The 24,971-nt window shown below is 36.9% G+C and overlaps 2 protein-coding genes across 2 annotated transcripts in view; one reads left to right on the top strand and one right to left on the bottom strand.

Moving 5' to 3' along the window:
• The window catches only part of LOC139124777 (putative hydroxypyruvate isomerase), a 315,395-nt gene that overhangs the window by 211,584 nt on the left and 78,840 nt on the right, over window positions 1–24,971 (bottom strand). The window lies entirely within an intron of this gene.
• The window catches only part of LOC139125101 (programmed cell death 6-interacting protein-like), a 96,177-nt gene that overhangs the window by 37,316 nt on the left and 33,890 nt on the right, over window positions 1–24,971 (top strand). The window contains 4 exon segments of the mRNA XM_070691212.1: window positions 8,037–8,160; window positions 9,779–9,956; window positions 16,869–17,004; window positions 17,007–17,089. Coding sequence (XP_070547313.1) covers window positions 8,037–8,160; window positions 9,779–9,956; window positions 16,869–17,004; window positions 17,007–17,089 — 521 coding nt within the window.

Here is a 24,971-nt window from a genome sequence, read left to right as displayed (position 1 = left end):
GAGGTATAATGATATTCAAATATGCAGATTACACTAATGAGCATTGTTTCGGTATTAAAATTCTATGCTAATGACCCTTAATGCGGAATATTCATGTACCTCGGATTGCATTGTGTATTTTGTAAGGCAATTTTGGTCAATTGTTTTTGTTTTCGCAAACTACTTGACCCATAAATTTGGTATACAGGATCCAAGTATTAATATTAGCCTTAATTTGTTCAAACTCTGCTAAATTGGCTTTCGGGCGTGCCAATTTCACAGGCGTGCCAGTGCCAATTTCACAGGCGTGCCAATTTCACAGGCGTGCCAATTTTAAAGGCTACAATATGTGATCTGCAGCTTCAATCAATCAATAAATCAATCAATCAAGAAAATTTATAAAGCGCCTTTTGAACAATTTTATTGGATACTGGCGAAGTTAAAAGAATGTCGTGAATCAAGACAAAATCAAGAATGACTTGGGCATAAACTTGAAGCTGCCAACATGAGGGCATTCTCAAACAAGAAAAAAAAAGCTTACACTGGAAATATTATTATTATTATTATTATTTCACTTTATTTCGGACTAAGTATGTCCATAGAAGTCTCAGTACAATAATGAATTAAAGGTCTGGTGAAATGCCCATGTTGCAAAATCACAGAAATACAGTTGATGGTCTATAAAACAGTTACATTCATTTCTTTTTTCGTTTAGCGCGCGTGATTATGAAATATGGCAAAAGAAAAATGCAATGTGGGCGTGTTCCCCAAGCCTCTCCAGTCGACTTTTTCGGCTTTCTGAAGTTTGCCCGACGCCGTATCTCATAACGGGAAGTAAAGTATTTCACACCTCTCCGTAAGCTCCCTACGGGGGGTAACTTCTAGGGTTTCCGCTTACATGATCAGGACAGTGTCCTCCTTCACTATGGGAGAACGTTATTCTTTTTGTGGCTGTGACAGCGGCAAGAACATGAACGGCTCAACTGTAAACTTTTTTCAAGTTCCCGTCAAGTGTTGAGTGTTTGAACCATAATGTGCTTGTCTCTGCTGGTTCGTACGATCGGCCACGGTCCCTCGGCTGAGCCTGCCTCGCTACTCACCGCAATGTAAATCAACAGCATGAAAACCAACACTGAACGTTGTGACTGCCATTAAAATGCACTTGTCTACAACACGGAACGTCGGGACCGCAATGCAAATCGACAGTAACTTAAAACGTAAATGGGACCGTGATTAAAATGCACTACAACCACAACACGGAAGGTTGGGACCACGATGCAAACCAGCTGCATAAACAGCAACACTGAATGTTGAGACTACCATTAAAAGGAACAACAACACGGAAAGTAGAGATCGCGATACAAATCATGGAGGTAGAGTCCTCCATGATACAAATCGACAGCAACACGGAACGCGTCGTTGGGACGGCGATTAAAATGAAGAACAACAGGGAATACCGGACCACGAGGACCGCGATGCAAATCGACCGCAACATGGAATGTTGAAGACCGTGATTAAAATGCACAACACAGAACATCTAGACCGCAATGTAAATCAACTGCAACACCGAACCTTGTTGCCTCGATTAAAATGCGTATGTCTGCTATGTATAGCAAAAGTTTCAATTCTCGCGAGCGATCGTTCCTATGCCCGCTGTACACTAGACAAAATGACGTCAAATTTATCGCGAGGGCTCGATTGCGTGTGTCTAAGTTTCGATTCTCGCGAGAGCCATTTATGCATGCTGTACACTAGACTAAATGACGTCAAATCTCTCGCGAGACTTGGCTCGATTGCAAATACGTACGACGGAAAGAACGCAATAATACGGAAGTAGACACAGTTTTTGCGAATCGCCGAGAGAGAAGCGCAGATTAAACAAAAGACTAAAAAACCCACGTTTTTTCTTTATTTTACCATATTTTTTAAACAAAAATCAGTTTCGCCGCTGTGGCGAATTAGGATCGATTTTTTTCGCCACTTCGGATTTCGATTCGCATTGGCGAACGTGGCAAATGGGCAGCGCGAACAGTGTTTTGTTAGCAGATACCGGGCAGAGATAAGGCGGCGTTGGACCGCTATTCGATGTAAATGAACACACCTGTGACGTCACAGACGGCCACCATTATCCCCGCTATGGGCGTGACCTGAGTGTCGCAAAATGACCCCATGAAAGCCGCGCATAGAAATATCAAAAAAATTAACACTTGCGCGTACTTTTAGGTTGCAATTCTGTTGCAAGTGTAATAGTATTGACCCCCCGGAAGATATTCAGTCACACAAACGGGACCATTTCACCAGACCTTTAAGGTACAGATAAATAAATATCATAATACACACAGAAGAAGTGATTTTAGTGGCGCATTATCATGCAAAAAAACAAAATAGATTCATATCCACTTCATTTTCATTTATATCTTCTTCCTCTATGGTAATAATACACAGAGTGTAAATTAGCTTAGCCAAATGTCACATCTGATGTTCCCTTACTGGCCACTGCATTGATAATCTGACAGTAGGTCTACCAACTACCCACCTAATTTGTTGACCATATTAAGACTTCAATCGGTAAGTCCCTTTTTTATTTTAACATGAAACCAGTTAGTAACAGTTCTGTTGTCAGTCACTTAAAGTTGGTGGAGGGTGGGCAGGGGAGATAACACCAGTTTACAAAAAAACCAATATTAATAAATAAAAGTATACATTAAGGCAATATTATCTGAATCAAGCAATTAGACATGCTACAGCCACCTCTTGGTTTGATGTAACAGCTATGTGCAGGCTGACAGCTTGGGTCAGCTTATCAATCAGAAATGGTATCCAGGTCATGTAAAAAATGACAAAAAGGCAGATGACAGGAAATACCAGGTGAAACCATGGATTAGCCATTAGTAGCATCAGAGTCTATTTGCTTTTCCAAAATCAAATTGAAGCAAAGTTGAAATTATTGATAACTGACTACCTTCCTTGGCAGGGCCAGGATTCCAATATTTAGTTTTACTGTGTAACTCTTGAACAGTGACAAGCATTTATTTTTTCATGTACAATTTGCAAACAAAGGGATTGACCAAATAAACATCAGCAATATATTGCATGATAAGAAAGTTGTGGAAAAAATACCTCCATATTTTAAATTTCAAGAACCACCTATAGTTTCCTACTCATACACAAAAACCATTGGTAGGAAACTTTTTAACTATAACAATGTCTTGAAAAATTTCAACTTTCCTTCAAACAACAGCAGAACTTGCAATTGCTTGTCATCCCCCTTTTGCTATAAACCACTTGGTCACATAATAACTGGTGACCTGTCCATCATTACCAACAGCAAACTCCGGCAACTCTTTCAATATGGCCAAAAAATATCGGGAGCCACAAAATATTAATTGGAAATTTAATTTCAAAATTATCATGGATGCCGCCAAAAATATGCAAGACAGTGGGCTACAGTTAAGGAAGTTGATGTGGAATGCCTCTCTGACTGGCTGAGCAAATTAAAATCACGTATTTCACATCTCCGTTCTCACACTAAAGGTGTAAATACTTCCTCAGTATTAGATGACCCATCTGTCAAAGCATGCCTCGATGCTTTACACAACGAATATGTTGTAGTTCCTGCAGACAAAGCTTCAAACAACATTATCTTTGTCTGTAGGAATTATTATATCCAGTGTATAATAGATGAATTAAATCTTCATTCAGATAAGAGTAATACAACCTATACTCTTTCCTCCCTTTCTGATGAAGACATTTTTTCAAACCATTCATCTGTGCTCAATGAATTTGGCATTCCTTTGAAAGAGAAGGACAAAACACTGCCTATGTTGTATTGGATACCTAAACTGCACAAGAACCCTTACAAACAACGCTTTATTGCAGGATCAAGCAAATGCACTACTAAACATCTGTCACAATTATTGACTATAATTTTAACAACCATCAAAAATGGTCTTTTTCGATATTGTGACAAAGTGTATGAAACAAGTGGGTTGAATCAAATGTGGATACTAAAAAATTCCAATGAATTGCTGCTTGATTTAGGAGTCAAGAAAAACAAATACACGTCAATCCGAACATTTGACTTTTCCACACAATACACCACAATTCCCCACAATAAACTTAAAACAAGGCTGTCATCTCTTGTTAGTCCCCACGGACACCGTCCGGGGGGACTTATAGGTTTGGTCATGTCGTGCGTGCGTGCGTGCGTGTGTCCGTGCGTCCGTCCGTTCACGCAGATATCTCAGACATGCCCTGGTCAATTTCTTTCAAACTTTGCACAAGGATAGTACCCTACCCCATACAGATGCACGTTGATTTGTTTCACAATGTGATCAAATTTGGCCGTGTTAGAGGACTTTTTAGTTTTCACCTCCATAGACTCCCATGTATAAGGCAGTCCATAGACTCCCATGTATAAGGCAGTCCATAGACTCCCATGTATAAGGCCAAGAAAAATAAAAATTTAGTTTCTCATCGTATTCATATTGCAAAAAGGATGCAGTGACACAGTTTTTAGTCCCCACGGATGAAGTCCAGGGGGCTTATAGATTGGGTCATGTCCGTCCGTGAGTCCATCCGTGAGTCCATCCGTTCACGCAGATATCTCAGATATGTTGACAAAATGTCACGTGACCTCGGTGACCTTTGACCTCAAATATACATATTTGTCCATAACTCAGTAACCACAAGTGCTACACCCTTCATGTATGGTATGATGGGACAGCTTATGACGCCACATATTTTACCTCATTAATTATGCGCATATCTAATTTTGAGAAAGCCAATAGAGCTAGAGGTCTGATTTTTGGTATATAGGGATAACTTAGCAATACAATTATTTTGACAAAATGTCACATGACCTCGATGACCTTTGACCTCAAATATACATATTTGTCCATAACTCAGTAACCACAAGTGGTACACCCTTCATATATGGTATGATGGGAGACCTTATGATGCTTCATACTGTACCTCATTAATTATGCGTATATCTAATTCTGAGCAAACCCATAGAGCTTGATGTCTGAATTTTGGCATATAGGGATTAATTAGCAATACAATTTTTTTTCAAAATGTCACGTGACTTTATGACGTTTGACCTTGATTATACATATATATGCATAACTCAGTAACCACAAGTTCTATACCCTCCAATTCTGATAGGATATTAGACCTTAAGATGTCACAACTTGTACCTCATTATTATGTGCATATTTATTTCTTGGCTGGCCAATACAGCTGGAGGTCAGATCTTTTTCCCGATTTAGAACCATAACTTAGACATGCCTCATGTGTTTCAAATTGGGAACAACGACATAGACCTATGTGCCCATAGATCTCAACATATACACTCCAGTGATACTTCTTAATGACCACATTTCCCTGCCCCATCAAACTAATACTCCTATTACAAGTGGGACTATGTCATTGTCAATGACTTGTTAAACAAGCTTTCCTGCATGAAAAGGGCAGTAGAAGGTACCAATACATTACCATCAAACATAGGTCAGGTTATTTCAGTAACAACATGGATGCCCAGCACAAATACACAGATGAAGAAATTATTAAAATGCTTAATTTCTTAATCGACAACATATTTGTTAAGTTTGGTGTTATGACCTTTCAACAATCTATCAGCATACCAATGGGTACAAATTGTGCACCACTTCTTGCTGACTTATTTCTCTATTCATATGAAGCAGAGTTCCTACAATCTCTCTACAAAGCAGGGTCTAAAAAACTTGCAAGGCGTTTTAACAACACGCACAGATATATTGATGATCTGATTAGTCTAGACAATCCAGACATATCAAATTACTTACATCATATCTACCCTGATGAGTTGGAAATCAAAGAAACAATTGAGAGTAAGAACTCAGCTTCATATCTTGATCTGTTCCTACAAGTGGGTACTAATGGGCTACACACTAAGCTGTATGACAAAAGGGATGATTTCGATTTTGAAATCATAAATTATTCCCACTTGTCAAGTAATATTCCATCTGTACATGCTTACGGTGTGTATGAGTCTCAACTTCTCAGATACTGTAGGGCTTGCAATTCCTACGCTGATTTTCAAACGACACACAGCTCATTGGTATCAAAACTAGGGAGACAGGGATGCACATCAAAAAGACTTTCGAAAGGTTTTATGGTCGATATGACGACATTGTGGCCAAATATGACACCTCGGTCACTCAAATGATTAGCGACAGGCTTTGACTAATAACAGTGATTCATATACTGTATCACTTCATATATTTAGACAATTTTTGGACCAATCCTGATGGGTGTAGCATGCTAGCAGGGTACGCTTACCCATTCCGGACACGTGTTACCACCACTAACTGTCAGTGTTTCAGGATGGTCCAACTTAAATTTGTAAATCTCAAATGTCCCATGGACCTGATAATGTATTACCTTGAATGAAAATGATTATTTGACCAGTTTTAAGGATGTACGAGCGGTACGCGTGCGTGGAATTTGTCACTTCCCGTAGGTTTACATTGAAATTTGCTGGAAGATCAATTTCTACTATTGTCATTTTCATGAAAATTTGCACAAAGCTCAGTCTAGAGAAATAAATAATAGTTATCAAATAAATGATATGGTCACCGCGCTAACTTTTGAGATAAACAGCATTGAATTATTTCGTCCATAGAAAATGCACTGATGAAAAAATGCTGAGTCAGCATTTTTTCTCATAAATGGTCATGTATCTCAAAAACGAGTGCGGTGACCCCTATATTTTATCACACATTTTGATAATACTTACAAAGGAGAATCCAAAAATCGACAATTTAGAGAAATGACATTACTTTTAATTTTACCGATCGTACATCCTTAATGTCATATTGTAAACATATATCCCAGGTCACCAATTCATGCATGTAGGAGATGCCGTGCATTGAAGCCTTAATGGTGATTTATCAGTGTAGAGGAATCAATGGTCTGAGTAAATTGGAGTGAAAGTACATCTGTTTCTAGCTTAAACTGCAGAACATGAATCATAGCCCATGAAATTTAACACACCGTCAGGCGGTTATTTGCATATGGCATGTGGCTCTTGAGAAGTAGGCTTTAATGCCGCTTGTTTAGCATTTTCAGATTTCCATAACAATCAACAAGTATTAATTTAGGTACATAAACATCCTAAACCTAGTATATATTGGGAAAAGTTTAAATCACTAAATTTGCTAAAAAAAGGATGCTTGCTTAAAAGAAATGTTTTACGGTATAATATTAAAAACAATTCATCTGCCATAAGAGAATTTCTAAAGGAGCTGTTTGCTCCTGCCAACTGGTATTATGCTGTGTATGTCTTCCATTCCATCAAATGTCTATGGTAGCTTACAATGCCATTGGCGCTATTTTTTACTATTTTGGTCTTTAATTTCAACTGCAGTTGCTTGTTCTTCTCCGTAAACATGTTTAGACAGACAGTGTTCAGCTTGTCTCAACATGTACAAGTGTAGACTACATTGTTTTTGTTGATTTATAGTGAATTCTAATCAGGGCTAGAATTCAAATGTGAACAAGAACAGTGCATTGTATATGTAAAGCTAAGCTCAATGTGCTTTTGGGGAGTGGAACAAGAATTTACAGTTATATAGAAAACAAAACAAGAATTTACAATTATATAGAAAGCAAAACAAGAATTTACAATTAGATACAGAACAAAAAAGTGAAAAAACTGATCAAAAGTTACAGATAGAATGAATCCTTTGATAAAACTATTATTTAATAATCAACATTTGTGAAAAGCACAGTTTCTGTAAAAACTTCCAGACATTGTCAGTATCATATCTGTGTCTGTCTATTCTTGCATTATAGTAATGAATTTGCGGTCTCCAAGGAAACCAAAGTCAAAAAAGACCGATGTAGCTGAACAGTGTTGTTGCTTATTCATCTGGAGAAAATGAATGCACGTTTCTATTGAATATGGTCTCTGAATTAAACTGATGCAAATCCCATTTGTAAAGGCTTCACAGATTAGGAACAGTTTATTACAATATCAAGATTTTTATTAATTTCAACATTTTATATAATTTCAGATTTATTTGAAAACCTGGTGCCATTAATAGTACACCAATCACTGATGTCATTTGACGGAAGGAAATCTGAAATTGTAAACAGGGAAGTAGGAAAACTAAGGTCAAAAACAGAATTGTTGAATAGGTGGGTAAATTTGTATTTTTTAAATATTTTAAAGCTGAACGACAAACCATAATTTTTCCATTTTTGATAAAAATAGATTAACTCTTAAAATCCTGAGGACTGACTGGTAAATTTGATTCCATCTATTAGTTGCTCCATATATCAGTCCCCCATACCTGGTATATCAGTCCCTCCATATATCAGTCCCTCCATGTTTAAGTCCCTCTATCTGTAAGTCCCTCCATATGTCTAGATGTGTGTCTGCATTTGTCTGTCTCAATCTGTCAGTCTATCCATGTGTCCATACATCTGTGCATGTGTCTGTGGGTTTATGCATCCAGTGCCATCACTCTTGTATGCTCCAACAAATTTTGTTGAAATGTGGTGATATGCTGTTTGCTTTCTTTGTGGATTGTGATGGTGGGTGGATGTAATAGTGGCTGGATTTGTGGATGTGATGGTGGCTGGATTTGTGGATGTGATAGTGGCTGGATTTGTGGATGTGATGGTGGCTGGATTTGTGGATTGTGATGGTGGCTGGATTTGTGGATTGTGATGGTGGCTGGATTTGTGGATGTGATGGTGGCTGGATTTGTGGATGTGATGGTGGCTGGATTTGTGGATGTGATGGTGGCTGGATTTGTGGATGTGATGGTGGCTGGATTTGTGGATTGTGATGGTGGCTGGATTTGTGGATTGTGATGGTGGCTTGATTTGTGGATTGTGATGGTGGCTGGATTTGTGGATGTGATAGTGGCTGGATTTGTGGATGTGATGGTGGCTGGATTTGTGGATGTGATGGTGGCTGGATTTGTGGATGTGATGGTGGCTTGATTTGTGGATGTGATGGTGGCTGGATTTGTGGATTGTGATGGTGGCTGGATTTGTGGATGTGATGGGGGGTGGGTTTGTGGATGTGATGGTGGCTGGATTGTGGACTGTGATGATGGGTGGATTTATGGATGTGATGGTGGCTGGATTTGTGGATTGTGATGGTGGCTGGATTTATGGATGTGATAGTGGCTTGATTTGTGGATGTGATGGTGGCTGGATTTGTGGATTGTGATGGTGGCTGGATTTGTGGATTGTGATGGTGGCTTGATTTGTGGATGTGATGGTGGCTGGATTTGTGGATTGTGATGGTGGCTGGATTTGTGGATGTGATGGTGGCTGGATTTGTGGATGTGATGGTGGCTGGATTTGTGGATTGTGATGGTGGCTGGATTTTTGGATTGATGGTGGGTGGATTTGTGGATGTGATGGTGGCTGGATTTATGGATGTGATAGTGGCTTGATTTGTGGATGTGATGGTGGGTGGATTTGTGGATGTGATGGTGGCTGGATTTGTGGATGTGATTGTGGCTGGATTTGTGGATGTGATGGTGGCTGGATTTGTGGATTGTGATGGTGGCTGGATTTGTGGATGTGATGGTGGCTGGATTTGTGGATGTGATAGTGGCTTGATTTGTGGATGTGATGGTGGCTGGATTTGTGGATGTGATGGTGGCTGGATTTGTGGATGTGATGGTGGCTGGATTTGTGGATGTGATGGTGGCTGGATTTGTGGATTGGAATTTAAAATCTTGTAACAGAAGAGTGTTTATGAATCTTTAGTTGATACATGTCATGTGTTTTTCAGTGTGTTGACAACATTCAATTTACCAGCTGCAATAGAAGATATGAGTGGTACAGCTGTACCGCCCTCTGTGTTAGAAAAGGCAAAACGTATTCAAGATGAGGGTGGACTTCAAGCTCTGGATAAAATGATGAGTGAATTGCCAGAATTGTTAACAAGGAACAAAGAAATTCTAGATGAGGTAAACAATGGAAGTGTATCTTTGAACTGAACATTGAAAGGAAGTATGCACTTATTTTGTTCTGGACTCTCAATGTTCTTTCACCAATGGTAATGATGAAGTTTGTAATACATGTAATACTTGTAGTATACAACTCTAAAGTGCTGTGTGAAAAGGTGGATGTCAGATACAATTTGATCGTTTTATGGGAAGGGGTGATGGTTCTACGCCAACTAGCCTGTATCTGACAAATTAATTAGCATTTTCATCAGGCCTTGATTCCATGACAACCTCTCATATTTTATATTTTTGTGGCAGATTACCAATCTGTGTATGCTAATATTAGTGTGCACTTGAATCCTGGACTCATATCTAGAAAACCTCCGTAGTTGTCTTGTCACTTGATCTTGCTCTCCAATCCTGAACTGAGATCTAGAAAAACCCCATAGTTGTCTTGTCACAAACTCTTTGTAGTCCAAAGGTGCTCACAGGCTCCTGAAGAAGCCGTTGCCAGTCTGCCTGAAATCAGCAATTTCGACACTTTCTATATGCTGAAAAAGATGCTAGAAATGTAACCTTTTCATGCGTAATGCGTGTAATCAGATTGAGATGACATTCAAGTAATTGTTTGCTGTGTATGAAAAATCTCTGTTGTGATAACTGATTTTAAATACCGGCATCTCTAAAAATCATGGGACATGTCCAAGAATAGAGAGTAGCTTTAAGAAACTTTGCTGCTACTTCAACAACTCAGTGCTGCTGTGTGATCATTAGAGTTGCAGTGACATATTCAAAATTGGTTGTTAATTGAAATTGTTGATCAATACAATACAATTGGCAAGTAAGAACACATAAGAGGTTAATGATTTTGGTTTCATAGTCTGTATTACTTTCCTTGAGATGACACAACATCAAATCAAGTTTGTTAGCTCCGCTGTCAGTGACGCGGAGCTTATCAAATAGGTTGATTTTCTGTCGTCGTTGTCCGTTGTCGTCCGTCGTCCGTCAACAATTGCCTTCTCCTCTAAAACCGCAAGTCTGATTGCTTTGAAATATTATATGCAGTTCACTATGGGTGTCCACACTTAAGTTTATTCAAATTGTGGTTCAATTTGCATACTTGTATTTTTAAGGCAATATTTGTCGTTTTTGGTAAAAAAATCTTTAAAAATCTTATTCTTCAAAACTACTGGTCAGATAGCTTTGATATTTGGTACATAGGTCCCTAGGGATGATCTATTTCAGATTTCTTCAAATTGTGCAGAATATGCAAATTTACATTTTTAAGGCAATTTTTGCCATTTTTGGTCAAAAAATATGTTTCTCAAAAAATACTGGTCTGATAGCTTTGAAATTTTGTATACAGGTTTCTATATACATGAACTAAGTAATATATATTGAATTTCTGATGAGATGTGTAATTTTGTATTTTTGGGGCAATTTTTGCCATTTTTTTGTCAAAAATGTGTATTTCCAAAATTACTCATCTGCAGCTGTGAAATTTGGTATACAGGTTCCTACTGATGAACTTAATGATATTTATTGAAATTATGATGAAATCTGCAATTTTGTATTTTTGGGGCAATTTTTGCCATTTTTGGTCAAAAAATGTGTATTTCCAAAACTACTCCTCTAATAGCTCTGCAATTTGGTATACAGGTTCCTACAGATGAACTTAATGATAGCTGTTGACATCATGGTGAAATCTACAATTTTGTTATTTTTGGGCAATTTTTACCTCCCATTTGCCATACATATATGGCAATTGGGAGGTTATATGGTTGAAAAAAGTCTGTATGTGAGATGTCTGTCTGTATGTATGTATGTATGTATGTATGTATGTATGTATGGATGTCTGTCCGTCCAACGCAAAAACTCAAAAACCACTGCACGTATTGAGCTGATTTTTGGTGTAGTGATGCCATATATGATGTAGATGTGCCGTTGTTAAAATGAACTTTTTAGGCCCATAGATATGCTAATGAGGTAGAAAAAAAAGCGAAAATGGTCAAAAATCAATAACTCAGGAACTACTCATCTGATCATTGTCATATTTGGGTTTTAGGTACCTTGGGCCCAACTCATTTAAACATATAGATTTGATGTCAATATTTGATGCTTTCTATTTTTAATGATTTTTTTGTCTTTTTTTGCATTTTAGTAAAAAATCTTTTCCTTTTAAACCAACGGTTGGGTCACTTTAAAATTTGGCGTGCTAGTACCTTGTGAGAACTCAAAATAGAATTCATCAAAATTATGGCACAATTTGCAGATTTGTATTTTTGGGCAATTTTTGCCATATTTGGTTTAAAAAATCTGCTTTGAAACTGTGTATGCCATTACTTTCTAATTGGGTGTGCAGGTTCCTAGGAGTGACCTGAAGATGACTCTGTGAACTCAAGCTGAAATTTGCAAATTTTGTGGTACTTTTTGTCATGCTTTCAAATTTGGTACATAGGTTAAATGTAGTAGGTCATTCATTTAAAGTCAAGTATTGCCAGTGTGAATGAGCAGATTATGATTGTGCTGTTCCAGACTGAGGTGCTATTTATAGGAATGATGCAATGTTAGACGGTAATTGATGTTTCAACTGAATTTGACTTACATTGTATGTAACTCTTGTACTGTATAAACCCTATCAATTCACCAAGAAAAAACAATTAATATGATTTTAAATAATTGAATTAATGAGGATATCAACGAAGCCAAAATAATTTTAGTGTAGAATTATTAGAATGTTCAACTTTTTTTGACAGTTCATAGTGAAATGCTTACCATCTTGGAGGATTAAAACATGTATAGGCAACTTTCCTGAATCCCAACTTTGACATATTCTGAACCGTCATTTATTGTGCTCTGTATGTTATCTAAAAGAAATTGCTCATAATAGTTTGTCATGATAGGTTGGTCAAATAAATAGAGATAGAGAAAGTTCCAATTTCCATTTATGGTTGACTTGGTAAGGATAAAATAAAATTACTTTTTGAGGAAAAAAATAGAGTGATCAATTAAAAGAGTGGTCAAAGTGATAGGGTTTTTATGGTAAAGCTGGACTGTAAGATTCCTCATGTACTATTTATAGCAATTATGCAATCTGTGTAAACAGTGCAATGTAAGTGTAACATGATTCCTTATCATGCTTTTGATGACCTTGAACTTCTTAAGTTGCAAACATTTGTCTCTTCAGTGTGCTTTCTCTGAGTACTTACAGTCTCAACTTATTCAACAGAACTTACTTGCAATGTTAATTTGAAAGTTAAAATGTGCTTGGTTAATAGGATGAAATACTGATAAAGATAACCAGCTGAAGATTCTTTATAACCTGACAGATATGCTGTTTTTTTATGACGTAAATGTTGATAAGCAAGTCTTGTTTACTTTACTTAGAATGTAATTTAACTCTCATTTATATTATTATAAGAAGTAGTATCAAGTTGATCAAGCTAATATTGACAAGTTTGTAGGCTGTTGGAGGTACTCTGTAAAAATAAATGTATGCATGTCTATCTGTTTGTCTGTCTGTCTGTCTGTAGACCCGCGTTTTTTGGAGGGTCTATGATCTGTCTGTATGTATGTATGTATGTATGTATGTATGTATGTTAGTTATTATGTGCGGATGTATGTCTGTCAACATTAAAAACTCCTAAATCGCAGCACCTACCATCTTAGTATTTGGTGGACAGGTGCATCGAGGGGTGGAGATGTTTGTTGAAATAAACATGTCAAAGTCAAAAATATGCAAATGAAGGGGAAAAAAGGAAAAATCCTGCAAATTGCTAAAACTTTGTAACCACTGGCCAGATTTGGTTGAAACTTGGTATGCAGGCTCTTTATAGTGACTTAAGTTACATTTCTTCAAATTGTGGTGAAATTTTGAAAGTTGTATTTTTTGGGCGATTTTCCCGTTTTTTGTCAAAAAATCTTTTCTGAAAGCACTCATCCCATTGCCTTGAAAACTTGTAAGTATGATCCTAGGTTGACCTTTGTTAGATTTGTTCAAATTGTGGTGAAATTTTCATATTTGTATTTTTGGGGCAATTTTTCCCATTTTTGTCAAAAAATCATTTTCTCCCAAAGTATTTGTTGGATTGCTGTAAAACATGATAGTCTTGATCCTAAGGTTGTTTCTGTCAGATGTGTAAAAGTCATTATGAGATGAAGCATTTCATATTGCTTGGGTATAAGATTAATTTGGACTTGCAATGGAATTTTCTCAGTCAACCTGTAAGAATGCAATGTCATGTGTGTACTAGTAGTTAGTATCGCTGCAAAATGGGAGGACAGTGTCATTGACACTATTTTTGCCATTTCTGGTCAAAAAATATGTTTCTCAAAAAGAACTGGTCTGATAGCTTTGAAATTTTGTATACAGGTTTCTATATACATGAACTCAGTAATATATATTGAATTTCTGATGAAATGTGTAATTTTGTATTTGGGGGCAATTTTTGCCATTTTTTGGTCAAAAGATGTGTATTTCCAAAATTACTCATCTGATAGCTTGGCAATTTGGTATACAGGTTCCTACAGATACTCTTAATGGTATTTATTGAAATTATGATGATATCTGCAATGTTGTAATTTTGGGCCAATTTTTGCCATTTTTGTTCAAAAAATTTGTTTCTCAAAAACTGCAAGTCGATAGCTTTGATATTTGGTATACAGGTTCCAAGGGATTATTGTAATATGTGATGTATTGAAATTATGGTAAAATCTGCAATTTTTATTTTTAAGGGGCAATTATTGCCATTTTTGTTTAAAAACTGTGTTTCTCAAAAAGTACTGGTCTGATAGCTTTGGTGGACATGTTCTTAGGAATGATCCGATGTGATATATTCAAATTATGATGAAATCTTCAATTGTATATTTTTGCAGCTATTTTAGCCACTTTTTTCTGGCCACTGAAATGAGCTATCAAAGATTTACACCTTCTTCAACAACATGTGTCAAAAATAGTTATTCTCTACATAAACACAGCAGAGCTATAACGGCCGCTAGTTATAAATTCAAGCATTGTTTTAAGTTCAGACTAAAAATATCATCAAAGTTTTGCCTGTTATGTCAGTGAAACACCACAAGCCATGGTTTGTTAGAAGTAGGGGAGCCAAGCCAAGCCAAGGTTTGTTAGTCCCCACGGACACCGTCCGGGGGGACTTGTAGGTTTTGTCATGTCTGTGCGTGCGTGCGTACGTGCGTGCTTCCGTCCGTCCGTCCGTTCACGCACATATCTCAGAGATGCCTGTAGCGATTTCATTCAAACTTGGTACAAGGATTACTTCATATGTCATACAGATGCACGTCAATTTGTTTTGTGATAAGATCCAATATGGCTGCCAGGCGGCCATTTTATTACGATTTTTTCATGTACAGAGCCAAAACTCAGGCATGTTTCAACCGATTTTATTCAAAGTTGGTACAAGGACATTGACCTATGTCATAGATATGCACGTCAATTTGTTTTGTGATATGATCCTGTGATATGATCCAATATGGCTGCCGTGCGGCCATTTTGTTACGATTTTTTTCATGTACAGAGCCATAACTCAGGCATATCTCAACCAATTTTATTCAAACTTGGTACAAGGACATTGACCAATGTCATACATATGCACGTCAATTTGTTTTGTGATACGATCCAATATGGCCGCCATGCGGCCATTTTATTACGATTTTTTCATGTACAGAGCCATTACTCAGGCATGTTTCAACCGATTTCATTCAAAGTTGGTACAAGGACATTGACCAATGTAATAGATATGCATGTCAATTTGTTTGTGATACAATCCAATATGGCTGCCGTGCGGCCATTTTGTTATGATTTTTTCATGTACAGAGCCATAACTCAGGCATATCTCAACCGATTTTATTCAAACTTGGTACAAGGACATGATCTATGTCATACATATGCACGTCAATTTGTTTCATGATACAATCCAATATGGCTACCAGGCGGCCATTTTATTACGATTTTTTCATGTACAGAGCCATTACTCAGGCATGTTTCAACCGATTTTATTCAAAGTTGGTACAAGGACATTGACCAATGTCATAGCTATGCACATCAATTTGTTGTATGATACGATCCAATATGGCCGCCGTGCGGCCATTTTGTTATGATTTTTTCATGTACAGAGCCATAACTCCGGCATATCTCAACCGATTTTATTCAAAGTTTGTACAAGGACATTGACCTATGTCATACACATGCACATTGATTTGTTTTGTGATACGATCCAATATGGCTGCTGTGTGGCCATTTTGTTACGTTTTTTTCATGTCCGGAACCATAACTCAGACATGTATCAAGCGAATTTATTAAAAGTTGGTACAAGGAGATTGACCAATGTCATACATATGAACATTAATTTGTTTTGTGATACAATCCAATATGGCCGCCGTGTGGCCATTTTATTACGATTTTTTCATGTCCTGAACGATAACTCAGACATGTATCAAGCGAATTTATTCAAAAGTATTTTTATCACAGACCTAATGAAGAGGACTCTATCCTCTCTGAGGACCTGTAATCAAAGTACCCATAACAAGTGGGGACTGTGTCATCAACGATGACTTGTTAAGGAGGGGGGGGGGGTGTCATTGGAACCGCACTCAAAGGTGGTATGGGATCCATATGTCAAAGGTGGTATGGGATCCATATGACCAATGTTAACACTTTTACCGAACTTACATTTCACAAATGATGAAAGTTGAAACATTTTTTTATAGTGAACATCGTAAAATTTAAATGCTACATGTAGGCATCTGGATATCGTGCATGAGATACATTTTAAACAAGAAAGTCATATAGATGCAGTTCCGACAACCCACCCCCTTTGAGCTTGGCAATGAGATTGATTCAAACTGGCTGGTTGTTTCAATTTCTACAGCATATGAAGTCACGGAATATTGTTGCATTATTTTTCATTGATGCAGGCTGTACATATCCTGGATGAAGAACAAAGATCAGATGAACAGATGAGATCCCAGTTCAAAGAACGATGGACAAGATTACCATCAGAAAAATTAACTGGTCCTCTAAGAACTGAAGCTGCCAAGTATAAGGGAATTCTTGACAAGCAATCCAGGCAGATCATGTTGTAAAAGAGAAATACAACACTCATAGAGAAGCCATTATATTACTTTCAAAGTCAGAGGTATGTTTATAAGTTTACGTCTTTATGTTAGTCTTTTATTATCAACTTTTCACATTCCAAGATTGTTCTCCAAAACAGCTGGTCCAATTGCTTTTCAATGTTATATGCTGGTTTCATAGGGTGGCCTTCATGAAATTTGTTAAAATGTGTCATTATTTTGCATTTTGTACTATGGGCAAATTTTTGAATTTTTTTTGTCCAGTTGCTTTGAAATTTAACGTTGGGGTTCTTTAGATGCCCTTAGTCAGATTTGTCAAACTGGTAAAATTTGGGATCAATATCCTGTTTGGTTAGATATTCTTTTTCTCTGAAACCGTTTGCCTGATTGGTTTGAAACTTGTTACGGAGGTTCCTTGGATTGACTTCAGTCAGGTTTGTTCAAATTGTGTCAAAATTTGTATTATTGGGGCAAATTTCTCCATTTGTTAAAAAAAATCTCTGAAATCGCTCGTTTGAAGGTTGAAGGAAGGAAGTTTGAAGGTCCGTATGGGAAGATTCAGTTTTATACAAATCTTGTGAAATTTGCAATACTGTAATTTTGGTGCGATTTTTAGCTCCCATATATGCATATGTATATATGCAAATGGGAGGTATTCTTATAAGGTGGCAAAATGTCGTCTGTATGTATGTAAGTATGTATGTATGTATGTCTGTCCACGACAAAAACTCCTAAACTGCAGCACCTACTATCTTAGTATTTGGTGTACAGGTGAACCTAGGGCTGGAGATGTGAATTTGTTCAAATGAACATGTCCGTGCCAAAAATATGCAAATGAGGGGAAAAAAGGAAAAATCCTGCAAATGGCTAAAACTCAGTAAGCATTGGTCAGATTTGGTTGAAACTTAGTATGCTGATTCCTTAGGTATCCTAAATTATGTGTGCAAAAATTGGGGTGAAATTTGCATTTTTGTATTTTTAGGGTATTTTTTCCCGTTTTTAGTCAAAAAATCTTGTTCTCTGAAATCTCTCGTCTGATTGCTCTGAAAGTTAATATTCATGTTCCTCAGGATGACCTCAGTCATGCTTGTACAAATTGTATTGATATTGTCATATTTGTAATTTTGGGGCAATTTTTCCAATTTTTGATAAAAAAATTTTTTATCCAAAAACTACTGATCTGATAGCTTTGATATTTGGTATACAGGTATCTAAGATTAATCTCGATATAATGTATTAAAGTTATGTTGAAACTGGCAATTTTTTAGCTCCTCAGTTTTATATACTGAGGAGCTATTAGAATTGAAAACCAGGATGGCGGCGTCAACTTTTACTTCCTTCCGTCAACTTTTACTTCCTTCTGTCAAGATTTGGCGTCAACTTTTACTTCCTTCTGTCAAGATTTGGCCAATTAATTTCCGTCTGTGTGTCCATGTGTCATGTGATAAACTGGTGGTGGCCAATTACAGTGAAATTTGATCAAGCTGCAGAACTTCATTAACCAAGGTGTTGTTTTAATAGATGTGTATCTGCGATTTTTACAACATTAACACAGCAGGGCTTGATGTGGTCTTGTTTACATCTTTAATCAGCTACATGCTCTCAGTTACACAACACACCAGGGCCACTCCATGAATGTCAGACAGAGAAACATAAACAAATCACCACACTTTGCAATGTCATGTATCTTTCTTTTTTATTTGTGATGAACAAGTGAGCTTGAAAGTTCAGGTAGCTTTGGAATTGACCGGCTAGACCAGCATCATATAAACTTACATGTTCAAAATACATTTGTAAATGTATTTGTGGAGTTCCTGATTGGACTCAATGGTGGACTGCAAGAACCTTTTCAACATAACGATTCTAATAAAACGTAAAAAAGACCGTTTGTTACAAGGCATCCTTTTCACTGAAACACTTGCAAACATGATTATGATGTGTTCTATTACTTGTAGCTCATTTCATTTATACCATTAGACAAATTTTTCACTGTTATTTCTATTTTTAGCTTTAAGGTATTTTTAAAGTTGTAACAGCTCTAGTACTTTCTCTTTCATTCTGTTTTTGAGGTATACTGTGATGAGAATGTTCCTCACAGTATTTCATGATTCGATTCATCTGTAAGAACTAGGATTGCAATGATTAGACCGTTGTAAGCAACAGATAACTTATCATTGTGTCCAATTGTCAGGAATTCCAAAATTGTTTAATATGTAGATTCACTGAGACTGGACAAGCGAAAATTTCAAAACCTTCCTGAACTTTCAAGCTCATTTGTTCATCACGAATAAAAAAGAAAGATACATGACATTGCAAAGTGTAGTGATTTGTTTATGTTTCTCTGTCTGGCGTACAGTGGAGTGGCCCTGGTGTGATGTGTAACTGAGAGGTGTAGCTGATTAAAGATATAAACAAGAAAAAACCAACATCAAGCCCAGCTGTTAATGTCGTAAAAATCGCTGATACACAATACCTTGGCTAATTAAGTTTTGCAGCTTGATCGGATTTCACTCTAACTGGCTGTCAACTTCAATGTGTTTTTGGTACATAGAGAAAACTATGGGAGCAAAGTTTTTCGACAAAATGTCACATGACCAGCCACTTTCTGTGTTAATTATGCACATACCTAATTCTGGGCTTAATAATAGAGCTATAGTTCTGATTTTTGGTATGTAGGGATAACTATGGGATACAATTTTTTTGACAAAATATCACGTGACCTTGATGACCTTTGACCCCAAATATACATATATGTCCATAACTCCGTAACCACAAGGGCTACCCCCTTCATATTTTGTATGATGGGAAACCTTATGACGCCACAACCTGTACCTCATTAATTATTTACACATCTAATTTCGGGCTAGTCAATAGAGCTGGAGGTCTGATTTTTGGTATATAGGGATAACTATGGGATACAATTTTTTTTGACAAAATGTCACGTGACCTCAATTACCTTTGACCTCAAATATAGATATTTCTTCATAACTCAGTAATCACAAGGGCTACACCCTTCATATTTGGTATGATGGGACACCTAATGATGACGCATCCTGTACCTCATTAATTATGCATGTATCTAATTTTGGGCCAGTCAATAGTGCTGGAAGTCTGATTTTCGGTATGTAGGGTAACTATGAGATACAATTTTTTTGACAAAATATTATGTGACCTGGCTGACCTTTGAACCCAAATATACATATATGGCCATAACTCAATAACCACAAGTGCTACACCCTTCACATTTGGTATGATGGGAGACCGTATGGTGCCATATCCTGTACCTAATTAATTATGGACATATCTAATTCTGGGCAAGCCAATAGAGCTAGAGGTCTTTTTTTTCGGTATGTAGCGATAACTATGAGATACAATTTTTTTTGACAAAACATTATGTGACCTGGCTGACCTATGAACCCAAATATACATATATGGCCATAACTCAATAACCACAAGTGCTACACCCTTCACATTTGGTATGATGGGAGACCGTATGGTGCCATATCCTGTACCTTATTAATTATGCACATATCTAATTCTGGGCAAGCCAATAGAGCTAGAGGTCTGATTTTTGGTATATAGGGATAACTATGGGATACAATTTTTTTTGACAAAATGTCACATGACTTCGATGACCTTTGAGCTCGATTTCACAAATACTACTGTAGCCTTTCATCTTTTTTGCATATTTATTTCTCTATTGCGCCTGTGCAGACAGAAAGATGGTAAACTTTTTGCAGAATTACTTAATCATCTAAGAGTTAGCCAATATACACAAGAAGATATAAACCTACTTCAGCAAAAGGCTGATGAATTTTCTGGTCAAGCCAGATCAATGTGAAAATGCAATTCACTTGTATACTACAAATTTAAATGTTGAAAAACACAATGAAGCAATTTTCACTAGAGTGCTGACAGAGAAATTACGGTGGCTCTCCTGCATTCCAATGGCGCTTACTCACTTTACTAGTCGCCTAATAATAAACCGCCCATACTCCATCAGGATAGATTGGTGTTAATGTATGCTACTTATTTTTATATTAATGCGCCAAATCATGCCGTATATACAATTAAATGTATCTAACACAAATCTTGTGTATCCCGTATCCCAACCCCATGCCTCCAAATCATTACTGCTTACCAACAACTAACTACTTCAACTGGCCTCACACTTGAGGAGCTTCAGTGTCCTTGACGCTATTTTTTAATTTTTGGGGCAAGTTTTACCTTTTTTGGTCAAAACCCTGGCAGATTTTGAAAGAATTCCAAACAAATGTCAATAAAAAATCAGCCAGAGAAGGTTTGATAAAAAGAAAAGGTGGGAGAGTTGAGAAAAGAGTGTACAATGGATCAGAAAAAAGATAGTGTACCTCATCAATCTTCTAGACCGCCCCCCCCCCCCCCCCCATTTATCAAATGGTCAAGCCCTGATGTATTTTGAATGCAATTAACCATGCAGTGTATTTTGGTTTAAGATGTCAAGTTAGATAAGGATTTGAAAGGAATAGTCTAGTTCACCACAGTTGAATTTCTTAACTTTATCTCTTGTGTCTCATCCTTGTGTAATTGGTTAAGTTTGTAAGTTGTTCCAGATGTGGATGCACTAGCTGTTCTGGAAAAAAACCAATGTTTACTCTTCCCTGTAGGGTTTCTGAGTTAATGATTATGTTGAAATCTCTCCATGTATCTGGTGTATGGGCAACTTATAAACATTGGTTGCATGTTATGTATTTCAACCTATGTCAATTATTGTCAATGAAAAATCAAGAACAGTTTGCTGTGTGCTTGTAAAAGATAACATATTTGTCAATACATAAGTAGAAAAGGAAAGAAACAATCAAATTGCTGTAACATATTCACTCTCAGTGCCTGTATAGGCCTATACTTAACTATTTTATCATTACATTCAGCTGTTTGTTAAATCCAAATCACTCTCCATGGGCTAAGGCACACTTCGGGGCCAATGTCATCACTCTGTGCCAGTCTGTGTATGTCAGTCTGTCTGTAGGAATGTCCACGTTTCATACAATTGTTGGCTTGTTTTGATAACTATATGGGAGCAAACAGTGATATTGTCACTATTTTTTCTGTTTGTGGTTAAAAAATGGCAAAAATCTTCATCTTAGAATGACCTCACTTGTCCAAATTACTTTTTTTAAGTAGATTCCTAGGGGTGACCTGACTAACATTATGATAAAACTTTCATACATATACTTTTTGGCAATATTTGCGTTTTATTCAAACAAAACATTTGTCTGGACAGTTTAGGTATAGTTAAATGTTAGTATTCAACAATATATGCCACCAGCAGTTGCAGCCGACAGTAATGGAGTCTTTTTAGTCCCCACGGACACCGTCCGGGGGGACTTATAGGTTTGGTCATGTCCGTGCGTGCGTCCGTGCGTCCGTTCGTCCGTTCACACAGATATCTCAGAGATGCAAGAAGCCATTTCATTCAAACTTGGTACAAGGATTACTTCATATGTCATACAGATGCACGTCGATTTGTTTTGTGATACGATCCAATATGGCCATTTTATTACGATTTTTTCATGTACAGAGCCTAACTCAGACATGGTTCAACCAATTTTATTCAAAGTTGGTACAAGGACATTGACCAATGTCATAGATATGCACGTCAATTTGTTTTGTGATACGATCCAATATGGCCGCCAGGCTGCCATTTTATTACGATTTTTTCATGTACAGAGCCACAACTCAGACATGTTTCAACCGATTTTATTTAACGTTGGTACAAGGACATTGACCAATTTCATAGATATGCACGTCGATTTGTTTTGTGATACAATCCAATATGGCCGCTAGGCGGCCATTTTATTACAATTTTTTCATATACAGAGGCATAACTCAGGCATATCTCAACAGATTTTATTCAAAGTTGGTACAAGGACATTGACCAATGTCATAGATATGCACGTCAATTTGTTTTGTGATACGATCCAATATGGCTGCTGTGTGGCCATTTTGTTACGAGTTTTTCATATACAGAGGCATAACTCAGGCATATCTCAACCGATTTTATTACCTTCTCGTGTCTATTTATAGACAGAGAAGGTATTAGAGTTGAAAACCAGTATGCTGATGTCAACTACTTCCGTCTGTCAATACTTCCGTCTGTCAAGATCCGTTGACGTTATGCAATTGTGATGGGTCATATCATAAACTGGTGGGGGTGTTCATGGTTCAGGTTGAGGTGTAGGAGAACGATTTTGAGCTGTGACAAAAATCAAAAGGGACTTAGCGGCATAGCCACAGTGTTACATGTAAGCCTTTCTCCAAGGTTCTTAGTTGACTACGATCTATTACAGACTACTGAGCTGACGTTAGGGGTACTCACTTTGTGTTTGCTCACCCTGTGTGCGCTAGTGTTTGGTACTGAGTTGCGTGGATATGCCCTCATGGCCTCACGTGATATGGGCCTGTTGCATAATCTGCAGATGATCATATGCCTCTGAGTCTGAAAACAGTCATTGTGTAAGCCTGTCGGCATTTTCCTTGCATTTTTTCTCATTTAATTTTGCAAAATATCGGCGAGTACCTCAATATTTCAAGAAACCTCTTTCTTCCCAATCGTTTTCCTTGAGTTTCAGAGTCATATAAACGAAAATGAGTGAAGTTTTAGACAGGAAAATCGGACGTCGGCCATGTTCAATGTTTACAGTACAATCAGAAGTTTATGTGGAGGAAATAACTAACAAACACTATTCATGATGCCCGCCCTCTAGAGGCAGACCTTCCTATATGAAGTACAACATTTGATGCTTGTGGAAAGCTTGACCACACAAAGGAGCATTTTAACTTTTAGAAAATGACAAATGAATAAGAAGCTAGTCTGAAACTGTCAAATACTGAGAAAAAATGCGCAAATATTCAAAATAAACAGGTTAACTGACTGGTCAGCTATAAAAAACAATGAAAATGTTTATGATCAAAAGTTTTTGAGATGCGCACATTTTAACAAATACAGAAATTATTAACATTATAAATATAAGACCAAACTATTTTTTCAGGGATGGGACAGGTTGGAAATGAGGGGTGAGAGACAAAGGCACTCCTATTGCTGCATGTGGATGCAGCCACACCATTTCATTTACAGCATACTTATTCACTGTGTTGTGTTCAAGTTCCATATTGTACTGACTGTCATACAAGGATAACATAAGCAAATCAAATCAAATTAGAAAAGGATCAATGCTGTTGTGTGGATTTTGCTGAACACGGCTGATTTTAATATTTCGCCCTACATATTTGGTATACAGCAAAGGCATATTTTGATGTAAAAGTCAAAATTAACACTACATTGCTGACAATATATGTTACCGTTTCTGCATGAACTTTTCTTTTTTAAATTATAGAAAGTACTTCGAACAGATTAACAATTATCGTGATGTCAACCCATGATTTTATATCATAAAGACTGTAATTCTGCCAATTTTTTTTTGTTTTTCAGTCATTTTATAAATTTTGCACTGCACAAGATGATTGAACAAATTGCAATGTTTGAATTTGTAAACTCAAAGAATAAAAATCCTTTGGTCACAGATTAAATTATTTTTTGAAAAGAAATTTACTCTAAACCTTTTAGCATATATTCTTTACACGGTCATGTATTTCAAGGAAAATATGCCTATTAAAAACAGTAATTTCTTCACTTTCAATTTCTTTTGAATACTATGACAATTATCAGCCATGAGGTTTTACAAACACAAGACCAGATAAGCGTTTTTCATCATTTCCACAGGACTCTTTGGAATATCCCTTAAAAACAGTTAAAAGTGACTTAAAATGATCACTTGGTATACATTTAATTTACAGATGCCAGGTTGTGTATTTCATATGCACTAGCACTCAGGTCAGTAGGGAAGTGCGTCATTACTATTTTGGACTGTTAATTCTTATTTCTGAATTAACCTTTTTTCCACA

This window comes from Ptychodera flava, assembly GCF_041260155.1.
Source record: "Ptychodera flava strain L36383 chromosome 23 unlocalized genomic scaffold, AS_Pfla_20210202 Scaffold_24__1_contigs__length_23054250_pilon, whole genome shotgun sequence".
NCBI lineage: Eukaryota > Metazoa > Hemichordata > Enteropneusta > Ptychoderidae > Ptychodera > Ptychodera flava.
Note: the sequence above shows the minus strand (reverse complement) of the source record. Positions and strands in the feature narration are given on the sequence as shown.